Consider the following 13,299-nt stretch of genomic DNA (forward strand, 5'->3'; position numbering starts at 1 on the left):
AGTTATATTAGTTGGTGGCGTTTTCAAAATGAGTTGACACCTGAATGGTGGGGGTTGTGTGACTTTGCTTACCTTTAACATATACTGCCTAATATCTTCTTTCACTTTCCTTTAGAAGCCAGGAAGGAAGCTTCCAGTTACAATGCTGAGGTTTTTCTTGTAATTCTTACAGATTGATTTTTAAGAKAATCAAGTGCTTGTTAATAATATGAGTGAAAGTTTTGTATAGACTGGCATTCCAGCATAGGATGTGGCAAATGGCAATGGATCTTCCCTAGTTAGGCATTCTACTTAATGAAACATAATCTGGAAGAAAACTTCTGTGACTTAGGGAGTCACTCAGCCTGTTTTAGACTGGGGYTTTAGGTGTTGACTGCCTCACAATGATGGTATATTTGACTTGAATTACTGCTAAATAGTTGAAAAATATACCAAATTTAAAGGTCACTGACCAATKATTTTTGCATGTGTTGGTGGACATAATAATATACAGCTCATCCTGGTTCAAAGACAAACACTGTGTTTTTCATAGCAGACCATCTCATTGTACGTGAAGCTACTTGGGAGACTTGTTGGAACCACGTTCCAAGTGCAAGTTGTGTGAMTGTGCATGTTGGATATCTGACATGAGCTTCTCAGAAAGCTGCTGTCATTCTTGTGCTTGGGATAGTAATAACGATTTGCATCTGAATTGCAGAATAAATAATCCTCACCTTTGCTTAGCTGAACATGCACTTCTTTTTTTTTGTCTGGGCCAAAGGCATGCATATATCTCACCTGTGTATTCCATTTTATTCCCACCCATCCACACATCAAGGAGCATGTTGTTCACTCCTRTACCTGTGTGTACTAGTCCACAGGCCCAAGAGAAAGACCTGTAGTTGATGTGCAGAGCTACTCAATTGTGTAACTGATGGCAGCAAACTTGAGGATGAAGTGAGACAAAAGGTAGCAAAAGATCAGCACTGTTGAGAGTTTCTAAAAGCTGATGAGTCACTCTTGTCACTTCTCTGAAGTAAAGGGCAGGTTGTTTCTGTTCCCTGTGTTTAAGGTTTCATTGTAACACCTGATGTTCCTAMAGGGTAAATTGTTTTAGCAGCAACAGGTGAAATAAATAAATAGATGAGTAAAGCAAATAACTGATTACAACAATATACAACAGAAGAATTTACAATAGAGACAAGAGCCCAGCCAACAACGTGACAATTAGAAAGTCTGGGTAAATGCACTGGAAATCACAGTCTTTGCATGCTTAAGCAAGGAGACTGTCATTAATACTGAATCTTCTAAATTCTACAGTAAGGAAAGTGTTAGGCTTTACAGCTGCAGCTGTTTTTACCAGTGACCACAGAACCTGAAGGGTAGGAAGAATCAGCTAGGCTGGAGCGTGCCAACCCAAAACAATGCACAGGCTTACCACAGCTGATGAGTCACCAACCTCTTAATAAACTAATTTCCTCAACAAAAAATGGAATTGATCTTAGGCCAGCTTTGGTTGTTTAGAAAACAGTGAGCACTCCAGTCCATCTAGATGAATGGACAGATAATCCTTTCTTCCATCTTGCCTCCAGGCAGTTGGTATATGACATCTTTATCAACCAATGCACTGAAGTAGTCTATGAATAACCTTAAAAGATGGACATAGTCTTAAATCTTTGTCTTCAGCTCTTCTTCACAGGTTTCAATACAAAATCTTTGCTTCTTGCCATCTTCAGACATTAGTTGTTGCTGTTACTGCCTCGTTTGTTTTGCTGCAGTGCTCAAGGTGCTCAGCCAGCAGTTGTGCTGCCCTTGAACACAATTCAGGCAGGACTTTCTGAGCCTCAGGACMATTCTCATGGTACATTGTTGTGGGACATGAAAAGGGGGTGAAGCAAATTGGAATAGGATAAAGATACAAGAAATGAATGTTAACTAAAAAGCAAAATTATGGATGGGAGGGGAGTTGTTTGCTACTGTTTTGGTGTTTTTTTGTAATTTTAACCAAATGTATCCCTCTCCATTCAGGAGGAAAAAAAGCATGGTTACTTCTCATTAAGTGCAAGGGTTTAAGATGGTTGCCAGTGCAGATTTCCTAAAAAGGCTGTGTCCTGATCAGGCACTTGAGTATACTCTGGAAAGCCTTCCTCTTAGACATGTCATTTACTCATTTTCTAGCACTGGAGGGAAAGAGTCRCACTTGCCTGCCCAGGGCCTGGCATGACCTATGGCTTCCTAACCAGGTCCTCTGAGAAGTTATGTGTGTCCAACAGTGGCTGAACTTGGCTCATTCCTCATCTTGGTCATATTACAAGAGRAATTAGAAGAGGAAATGGAAGAGAAAGCCTGGATTGGTTTTGGTTTTTTTCCTCTTCAGTTGTCATATTTGGATGTTCTTGTATTTGATTATGGCTCTCCAGAGAAGCCTCCTTTTTTGTGTAGGGGTGTAGAGGAAGAAGATGGAAARGGACATGCATGTCCCAGTGATGAAGGACATGAGGACTAAAGGAGCAGGAAGTTTTTCATGAACAGAGAAAAGAAAGGAAGSACAGAAGTGGGAGTAGGACAGGAACAGCTGGCAGGACAACAGAGGCTTGAGGCTGCCTACAATCAGAGTAAAAATCCTATGAATAACATTCTTGAAGTCCAAGTTTGCTCAGTTGTGCTTGCTTGGATCTAAATCATGTGCTGTTTCTCCAAATCTGGTACCACATGCTGTTCCTGTGGGGAACCTGAGCCAGACTCACCACCTTTGTGATGCTGCCAGGTCTGATGATAATCCAGATAATGTGAATGCCAGTGTAACTGTGCAGGCTCAGATGTGGCAATGCCTGGGAAGCAGAACCAATCCCTCAAAGCAGGAGAGGCTGATTTTGCTTTTGTCGTCACCAGTAGCAGAAAAGGCTACACAAGCTGCTTGCCAGCAACCAGCAGTTTCCAAAGGAATGGTACCTTGGAAGATCTCAAGGGGGCAAGGGAAATTCATGCTGAGGCAAACACTCCTCTGTCTAGCACTGAAATCCTAAATTTGTCTAGTGGGTGAACTGACTGATGGGAGTTAAAGGCTTACTTGTTGCTTGCCAAACCAGAGGTTTGATTATTCAGGCTGCACAGAGATAATAGCAGCAGATATAATTTGAATAGGTAATCATGTGCTTTTACTGTGACCAGCACATGGCATTCAAGCATGGCCAGTGCTTGGGAACTGGAAAGGAATTATGCAAAAACAAGCAAGATCTTTTTTGTTTTTCTTTTCTTTTTATTTCTTTATAAAGAAAGGAAAGGATGGGCATGCCAAACCAAAATGGCAGAATACAGACAAAGGTGAGCACTAAGACTTCTCCTTGGGGGCCATCCACAGTAAACTCTCGCATTGGTAGGGTACAGCTCCCCATCCCTCCTGCCAGGAGGAACCCAGCACGAGCCAGCCCTTCCACACAATCACAGCTCTTTGAAGTTGGTTTGCACAGTTTCACAATATCATCAGCCCACGTCACAGTGGGGCAGCAGCAGCTGAGGCCAGCAACATTAGCAGCAGCAACATGGGATWCAGTGCACAGAAAAAAGGGAGCAAAGAGCTTGTTTGCAAACAATTGTAGGTAACAATATAGAAAGTCCAAAGATCATCATTCTGCTATAAAAATATTACACTTCATAAAACCATGTACTATAAAAAAAATCTATTCAGAAACGCTGGTAAACGTAACAAATATCTGTACACTGGCTGCCCTTTTCATACAGGAAACATAAAAAGCGTGAGCCTCAGAAATCATCATTTTGTAAACATGAATATGGAGCCTGTAAACAAAGTGCTAGATCATGGTTCAGATTTTGCCAAATTAATTTAATACTACCCAAGTAAATCCCTTGCACACATCATCACCTAACGGCCAAACTCCACCACTACGACAGGAAAGAGGCTTGACTCCAGGCTCTCCCACTAGAGTCACTGAAGGTGCACATGGATTAAGGAATTAACACAGGAGCAAAGGCAGCAAGATTTGGCTCTGAGTAGCAAATCAGAAGCAATCTTTTAGCAACTGGTTTTAATTTTCTGCACTTCAAATTCATATTTCCAGTCTCTCTTTTCAAAATTTGCCTTCATCAAAGAGGGCATGCATTTTCCTCATTTTCCTTTCAGGCTACAGTGTCTCTGAAAAATATGTCCATAAGATCCTTTTAGGAATCATAATGGAGCACAACTTGACTCTGTAACTATGTATACCAAAGAAGCAGTAGCTGGRCAGTTCAACAGTGAACATCATGGTTTAMACAATATGGGATGCCAAAAAGGGCCAAATTCTTATTTTAGAGCCTAAACTTCAGGCTGCAAAATATTTTCATGTGCAAACTTTGTGATGACATGCATGATCGCATGCTGGCTAACATACATGTGTTGGCACCTAGTTGCACCTGGAAATGCAAGGTCTAGTTTCACAAAAATCTATGAAGGTTCAAATAAAGTGTGGCTCTAAGAATTATTGTGACTTTCTTTACTCTGTAACATTCTTGTTCTGCACAGACTTTAATCCAGCCTTCACCTGAATACTGAGAGCTTTAGTTCTGTGCACACCGAGAACCTTGCTTTTAACTTCACTTGACCTTCTGAGTTTAAAATCTCATGGTCTTGTGAACTTTCAGAACAGGAGAGGGTGGAGAATTGTTGTGTGTGTGTCTGCTGTGGACAGACATGGAGGGAGGAGTGTGGGACTGTGTTCACACAAGAACTGAGGTACCAAAAGCAGCTCAGCTGCAATGTTTTTAGGCAACACAAGGTATCAGGATCAGGGTCAGCTAAGAAGTAAGAATATGCACTTCTAAAGGAAAATGATGTATATGTCAAAAGAGGAAAAGAAAATTTGGCTTGCATTTTTTTTTTTTTTAATGAACTATACTAAAGAATCTTATTGAGATTATTTTAGCCTTTTTAATATCTGAAGAGCTGAGCTGCTTCCCTGTCTTTTAGGATTCAGATATGTGAACGTGGAGCTCACACAACTCTTGCTTGAAGGTGTCATCTCTGGATGTCCAACAAGAGAACTTTGCTCTTAAATATTTGCTTTGGCATTTCTGATACACACATCCTAAGACAGAGCTTCAAAACACCTGTCTGAAAATAATTTTCCAGTGAAAGCTATGATGTATTTTCTGCTATAGTAATCTGCYGTCTCTTCTGTGATTGACTGCCTTACTCCTTCTAGGGATTGAGAAGGCTGTAGCAAGAGTTTCTTCTGTAAAAATGGATGATTTGAAAACAAACCCTGGGGTTTTTTAGTATTTTTTTTAAGTGAATGGTGGCTAAAGTATATATACTCAACACTATTTCCCCATGACTTGCCTTCTATGGCCCTACACCTTCTGGTTACAGGGAGATTATATGAACTTGTGGCAAATTTTCAGAAGCCTGGACTTGTCCTCCCTCTGTGCACAGGGCTTGGCACTGGGAAGTGCTGTTGTACGAACATCACACCATTTATAGCCCTGACTCTGAGCCACACCTGGGTTCTGCTCAGGAAAAGAGGGACAGAGGTGACACTGAACTTGCAGCCACTCCAATGTGTTGACARCACTGTTGACTAAGCTGACTCTGTTGCTTTCCTGCTGTCCCCAGCCATTTGTTCTGACGCACAAACCTTTGCTTTGTCCCAGGAGGTGTGAGGGACAGATGAGCAGCTGAAGTGAAGAGAAAGTGACTGCCTGCCATTTTTAGTGTCAGCACTTGCATGTGCTGGCTTAAGTAGAGTAGGCCAGCAGCACAGGAAACCTTTGTGCCATCCATGGCTTAGGGGATGCTCATAATTCATATCACAGACACACAGCAATTGCTTTACCAAGGTTTGKATGTATTCAGAGGTACCAGAGCGGGGCTCAAGTTGTTAGAGAGAGCTGAAAGAGTCTGGCTGAAAAGAAAGCCCAGTATTACACCCAGGGTTATGTGAAGCACAGGGACATAGAACTTGCACTTTGTGAGAGTGTGACACGTGATGTCATGACATGCTTCACTCAGCTCTCTGTGCTTGGGCCATCCCCAGCTCTCAGGAAGCTGAAGAAGATTATTTTCTGGAGAATGAAACCAGAATCTGCTCTCAGATCGACTTCTTTTTCAAATGTAGAGATTAATTACAACATGTCTGTGACGGTCACTTGTCATTTGCTGAAATAGTCAGGATTTATAAATGCTATCTGCTGTTAAAACTTGCTTAGAAAAAATTAAACTAATTTTAAAMACATGAAAATTCATAAGGGGCTCGGGTAGGAGTCAGCTCTCCCTTTAAGCAGCATCTCCCACACCTCTGCCATATACACAAGCTGTGGTGTTTTGTAGGAACCGGGGTAATGTTTCCCATAATATTCTTCATCAGGGCCATTTGGCTTCTTCAGAGTCATGGASCTGCAGAGGTAGGGTCCAGCTCTGAAAAATGTGGGGCAGTCACTTCTCTACTGAGCTGAACAACAAAATCTGCATGGGTGTTATCTTGTGTAACCTGCTCTAAGTGAACTTGCCTTAGCAGGGGGGCTGGRCTAGATGGCCTCCAGAGGCCTCCCTTCCAACCCCAACCATTCTGTGACTGTGGTTTTGAAGTGGGTCTCCAGATGAGCTGACTATGTCTGTGATAGGTACACTGTGGTATGCCTTGGACAGTCATTGCATCGTGCACCTTGCACCAAAATGTAACTATTTGTAATAGCCTAAGGCACTAGGTGACTTTATGGACTAAAAACTTGCAAGGTAGTATGTTCTAATTCAAAGAGATTTTTAGACTTTCAGGAGTTAAACATAACATTTACTAAAAGTCTCTTAATGTGATTTAAGGAGAGAGAGGCTAAGCCTTTTTCAGTTTTCTCCTAGGGAAAAAAAGTGCTTATTGCTGAGCTACACCGTGGCCAGGAGTACAGAAAGGAGTTGCTGGTATCAAAGCAGCCATTGCAATAATCAGGCCACAGCCTATGATCCCTCCTGGATCCAGCTGGGCCAGGGGAAGTGGTGGCTGCCATCAGTCTGAAATAATGACTGACAATGGCTTGTTCCTCTGTTTCTGCCTCCCCTGGATTTTGTATTTCAGTCCAAGTGAGCTCGATCAGCAAGACTGACAGTGGGAATGGTTTAATTGGGTTCACTGGATTGGAACAGGTCAGAAAACCTTCAGAAGAGCACCTCCCATGGCCAGGCTGCAGAGGGGAGACTGATCTTCCTTTGGAAGTGTGTGGGGATGCACATCTGGGACAGAGGGGAGGCTGGATGGGACAATTTCTTCCACGGATGGGCACAGCCTTTCTTCTACACCTGGAGTAATCACTACCACCATCTATGATGAATTTCAAACACTGCGGACAAAATTCTCCAAGTATCACCTCAGCCACTGACTACACTTCTGTCCTCRTTCTACAAGTTGGGACAGCATTTTTTTTGTGAATGTGTTTACATATAGACACATGTGCACACATCTGGATGCATTGGCAACAAAACCTTAAACAAAGCCCATGATATGTATGGGCTTATAGTTCCTTATATATAGGCTTATAAAGTAATTAATGAGCATTAAGATGTTTCAGTCCACATGTGTCTATGTTAACAGTTGGGTTAGAGGTAAATCAACAAGACATTAAAATCATTAAACTTTGGGAAGAGCAACATCCTGTAAGCTTGGCCTACAACAATATTCAGTTAAAAAWTGCTCAAAGAATTAAGACATTATATCTAGAAGGAATTAGACTTTTTCCAATGGTTATGAGAGAAAGAGAACTGAAGCAATGCCAGATAACCAGGGAGATAACCATTTTGTCTCAGAGGGAGACAAAATCATACCTAATACTAGTAACACTCTTTCTGCCCATATACAATACCACACAATTACTCTGACCATTAAAAATATACTTTGTTAAAACAGCACATACCAGCTGGGACCCCAGAAAATCCAGCCCTCCCTCCAGGTTGCCCTTTACATCCTTATGCCCACCTTGCCTTCTTCCAGGACAGAAGRCTTGGAGGAAAACAAGGTCTGGCCAGAGCTATTCAGCACCAGCCAGAATATCCCTACCAGTGGATATCCCCACAGCGTGCTGTTAGGGGAAACATGTGAGACTTAACTTCTAACAAGCAGAAAATTCTAAAGGCAGCATAAAGCTGACACTGAGCACAGTTTAGGCAGAGGAGAGAAAGTGGGCYGCTGTGAACACGACCAGAGACACCCACCTGCACGTTTGCACGCATCGGTCCCAGCCGACTCAGCCTCTGGGTGAAGTTTTCACAGCGTTGTTTATTTTAGAAAAGAGAAGGGCTTCAAGGAGAGCTGCTTTGCAGCGATCCTCTGTGCACAGCACATAAACTTGAACATTAAATATCAGTTTAAATTATTAAGAATAAATTTAAATTTAAAAATAAACTAATGCAAACAAACTTCAGTCAACATTGAAGCAGAGCTAGTTTTAGGAAGAATATAACTATAGCAAATGAAACCCCTTGGACACTTTGAGGAGTGAGCTAGTAATTCTAGTTCAGCATCAAGATGCTCAAACTACCCAGCAAGCAAAAATTACCATGTCTAGCATATAAAGCTCCATGTTCACATTTTGCTTTTTTTTTTCTTCCCTGTCACAACAGACAAAAGCCAACACAGCACAGTAGCTTTTCCCACAAAGCATCTGAAGTGACAAAATTCACTCAGAAAATAAAAATTAAAAGCAGTACAAAGAAGAATCCCAGTCAGCTTGTGACCACCATAAGCCAAGATGGGTAAGAAAAAGAATAAAAAAATAGTTCACATCCAGCACCACAAACCTTGCTTGCTTTCTCTGAAACCAGGACACGAGAAAAAAGTCCATTTTGCAGAGATCATTTCAACAAAAGTTTTCTTTCCCTGSACCTGGAAAATCCAGGTATTAGGACACACAATTTTTGTTTTATATGTATATAAATACACATGTACATATTCATATAAATATAAAAGCAGAGCATCCTCCTGTTTCTCCTCATAATTTATTATTATTAAAGCTTGTAACAGAGTTGGCTGAACTCTTCAGAGGTGGGTACTCGCTGCACACACATGGCATGGAGAATTTARCTCTGCTAAAGCAGAACACCCAGGCAGGGACATGAAATGTTGGGTGATGGAGGCAGATTTGGGTGAACAGCCAGGGAAGGGCAGGGAGCAGTAACTGGAAATGACCCCTGTTGCTCCAGGGTGGCACTCTGGCCTGCCAGAACTGCTCTTGGTGAGCAGTGGATGTGGAAGTGATGGCTGCATCGACCCCCTCAGCCCCTGGGCAGCCTGGCCACCTCTTCTGCACCAGTCGCTCAAGAGAGACTGTCCCTGCTTTGAGAGGCAGTCCCAGTTTGCCCCTCAGCCACCTGCACTCTGGTTGCCTTTGACAGTGCTCTCCACCCTGCTGCCATGTCCTCAAAGTCACCCACACTTTTCCTTGCCTCTTCTTCGGTTCCCCAGCCCCCCTCAGCTGATCCTCCCAGACCTGCTTGCTGGCCAAGACCAGACACCTTCCTCTTGCCTGATCCACAGGCTCTCACTCAACACTGCTTTACATTAATGCCTTCCCACAGTCTCATAAGACCCATTCTTTTCCTCAGAAGACCGAGTTTCTCATAGGTTTTCTGCTCTCTGAGACTTTTGAGCAAGTTAGGGCTGGTGGCACACTCTCCTTGAGAGGTGCTAGCTTCATTCCAGAGAAGGCAGGGGCAAAGTGCAAAAGATTCCTCAAAAATAGAAGTTATTTCCACCACCACCAGCTCTCTCTCCCTCATGTTGTACAGCACTTGCTTCAMATAAGTATTATTCCTGTGTCTCTGCAGCCTTCACTCTTCCTGGGGTGAGTGGAGATCAGTAGATGTCTACTGGTGACCAGCCAAGTCACTTCATMATGACGTGTGCTGGAACAGCATTCAAACCCAACTGCGATCTTCATAGCAAAAAGTGCTTTTCGTGAGAAGCAAAATTAAAACTGTTCCCATGGAACATCTTACAGACTCAAAAATAGTTTCCTTACGGTGGAAAGGATGAAGCTCACCTATTCTATTTGGCTTTATTTCAGTAAAGAAACAGAGCTACTGGCACATCTTTGTGAAGTTGTTAAACTCAGGACCCTGGCTGGAATGTAAAAGAAATGATGTAGCAAATGAGAACTTTGCCTCATGTGGGCTTCTGCTAGCTCTGGCAATTTWGTGTGCAGGTTGTCCAAAAAAGTTCTGCTAGCCAAGTAAAGATGAATTTCTCAAATAATTAGCTGTGGGTTTTCAAGGAGGCCTTTTGGGGGTACTGCTACAATCTGGTAGAGGTAAGTCTTTTCATGCCTCGCCGCTGAGCCAGATTGGAGGACAATACAGGCTCCAGCCTTGGTGCCTGAGGTGCTCGGTTTAAAGCAAAGTAAGTGGCTGCCATTGCACCCTGTAAAATAGAGAAGGAGAAAACTTTGAGCTGAAATTCAATTCTTTGATGCTTTTCCCTTCCCCTATTCAGTCTCCTGAAAAAACTGTCACACATGCACAATTTCCATGAAATGGTAACATTAAGGCTGGCAGACAGCTAGAGTGTCTCAGATTCGAAGTGGTGAATAGCAGGATTTGCCACCAGGTTCTTATAATGCAGACTGAAGTTAAAAATACTGAGAAGGTGACAGTCACAAATATTTGCTGTTAATACATTAAATTTAGCCTCTGTGGCTAATAATCTTCCCGATTCCTCTATCACTTTCCAAACTATTTACACAAATGACAGCTCATTCTGCAAGGAAGGAARAGGCAAACATGTAGGAGGTACCTTCACCAGGTGAACATCCTGTCTGCTGAGTTGGTTTTGAGACAGATACTCCCTGTTCACTATCCATGGATGTCTCAGGACTTGGACTGCTGTGAGGCGCTGATGAGGGTCTACATGAAGCATCTTAGACACAATGTCCTGGGTTTGAAAGGAAGAAAACAGTACAAGGGAAAAAGTAATTAATAGCAGTGCAGGTTTTACTAGGTGCCACTCCCGGTGGCAGTGTCATCATTAGCATGTTCAAYAGAGAGAGTGATGAACTTTAGATAAGCTTTATACTCTTTAAGTGTAAAATATTTTCAAGTGTAATGTTCAACTCTCAGCTGATAATCCAGTAAAAAGATAATGTGGAGGGTATTCATCTGACTGAATAAGTGTTAATTACTAGTGACCTCATAGGAGTGATAAATGCCTAGAGAGAAGATGCAATCTGGAGGCATCTGCTCACTGACCTCRAAGAACACTTACAAGAGAAACCTAGAACAAAAATCTAACACTCAGGCAACTGAATTCCAATTAGGTAGCTGTACAACATCTAAACATTTTAGTTTCAAAACTGGACAGCTGATAAAGAAATCCTTTATCAGGATTTCTCTACTGTGAGGCCCATAAGTGTTGGTAGCAAGATTAGTACGTTACTAGGATTGATTACAGTTTTGTAGTGCAATGTGCCAATGTTCTTCCATTGGATACCAACATTTGCTAAAAATGAAACCWCTTCTAAGAATCTTTAAATCCTGTCAAAGCTTCTGATTAATGCTGGGCAGCCGGAAGCTTACCAGCTTTCCTGCCCATCTACCTGTCTCMCAGACTTCATGCCCAAAATTCTCAGCATCAGATGAATTTTTTTTTCTGGGGTTTCCATGCTTTGTGATAGGTGGCAGCCTAAATTGTGAATTGTACATGAATTAAAACTGCCTGCTCCTGTTTAACTGAGCAACAAAAAGGTGATTCACATATAGATCATACCTGTATGGCATTGACAAACATACACTTCTTTTGAAAGTGCAGTTGCACAAAAAAAGAGTTCTGTGGTATTTAAATCTCAAGAGAAAATCTGAGAGGGTTCACTGACCTTTGCAGTATCAGACACTGAATCCCAGTTTCCTCCTGTAAGAGCATATTTGCCACTGCCAATCCTGGCCAGAATCTCCTCTGGGGTGTCATCTGGTCCATTTGCAAAAGGAGTGAATCTATTTAGGAAAAAAAAAAAAAAAAAAAAAAAAACAAAAAAAAAAAAAAAAAAAAAAAAAAAAAAAAAAAAAAAAACAAAAAAAAAAAAAAAAAAAAAAAACCAACAAAAAAGAGAGAGAAAGAGAAAACCTATGTAATTTGCAAATATGTGATTTCTAGGTCCTAGTTTTAACTGCAACAGGAATTTGGTTCCAGAATGCACCTGATACTGATGCTGCTGCTTCATCTTCACTCAAACTATACAGGCTGGTGGTTCCTCATATTGATCTGCAAMAATCTGCAATTCCATAATTGTTTTAAAAATTTTTGTTGTGTAATAATTTTTTAGCAATGAAATATTCTTTGTAAAAAGAGTCAGGTTTTAACTTCTTGTTTTAACTCTGCTTTATTGCCAACACCCTTACTGCCAATATCAGTGCCTTGATAATGTCAAGAAAGGACAAAAATTACAAAGGAGAAAAAATAGGATGTGAAACAGAAAAAAGGAAAATAAAAAAGAACCCTTTCTAATCTATTTTGAAATGTTTTGTTAACTGTAATGAGCAAGTCAGTTGGGCAAAAGAAATTATCTGCAATAGGTTACTTCCTTGTCCAGCCAGTCAGAAACGACTGGTAACTTGCACCCAGCTTTACAAAATCAGTGTCACATGCAGAGAGTACACTTTTTGTCTTCAGCAAGTGACAAGAGATAAGGTTTTTGCAGCTGACTAAAATCTAGCAGGCCAAATTTCACTCTGTAATCTTGAACAGCTGCGTAGGTTTAGAAGAAGCAGGTATCTTAGATTTTTATATTTTCCCTTCAGTATGTCTTTTCTYTTCTGAAAACTTGCCAGAGTGCTTTTTAGATTGTTAAACAGTTGGTTTGGCCACAGCTTCCTATCCCACCTGGTTTCTGGTAGCAAATTCAATCCCTCCCACTGTATTTGCTCATTTCAAAAACATTTCAGACTTCACAGCAGCTCAGYCCAAAGATATATGTAATGTTATGTCAATCTATAGATATCAGGAAGGATGCAGTTGCAGTTAAGGGCTGGCAGAAACTCTGAGGTTTATCACTAGCTCCATTACCAGGATCCCAGGTCTGTGCYCTAGTCCTGTCTGTCTGAGTCCTCTCTGCTCATAGTGATGATAGGAGGAGAAAAATGTCATAGACGTAAATGCTAGCCAGTTCCTGCTAATCTCCTCTGATGAAGAAGAACAAGACCATTCATAAACTCAGTGGTGGCACCTCAAAAGCATTTCTCCACTGGTTGTCTTACTATTATTTTCTCTGGCAAGCGTGGAAAAAGTGAAATACAAGTTACCAGCACCTGTCAGTAAATTTAATATCCACTAAGTTGTGTTATTTGTATTTCTG

At 41.5% G+C, this 13,299-nt stretch overlaps 1 protein-coding gene across 1 annotated transcript in view; it reads right to left on the reverse strand.

The window, feature by feature from the left end:
* Positions 1–5,358: 5,358 nt before the first annotated feature.
* The window catches only part of RPS6KA2 (ribosomal protein S6 kinase A2), a 157,871-nt gene continuing 149,930 nt past the window's right edge, over positions 5,359–13,299 (reverse strand). The window contains exons 19-21 of the mRNA XM_057370568.1: positions 11,824–11,941; positions 10,749–10,886; positions 5,359–10,376 (exon numbers count right to left, since the gene is read on the reverse strand). Of these exons, the coding sequence (XP_057226551.1) occupies positions 10,251–10,376; positions 10,749–10,886; positions 11,824–11,941 (382 nt within the window). The 3' untranslated portion in view covers positions 5,359–10,250. The remainder of the gene's footprint in view (positions 10,377–10,748; positions 10,887–11,823; positions 11,942–13,299) is intronic.

This window comes from Malurus melanocephalus, unplaced genomic scaffold (assembly GCF_030028575.1).
Source record: "Malurus melanocephalus ecotype Western Australia unplaced genomic scaffold, MMel_1.1 scaffold_5, whole genome shotgun sequence".
In the NCBI taxonomy this organism is placed as follows: domain Eukaryota; kingdom Metazoa; phylum Chordata; class Aves; order Passeriformes; family Maluridae; genus Malurus; species Malurus melanocephalus.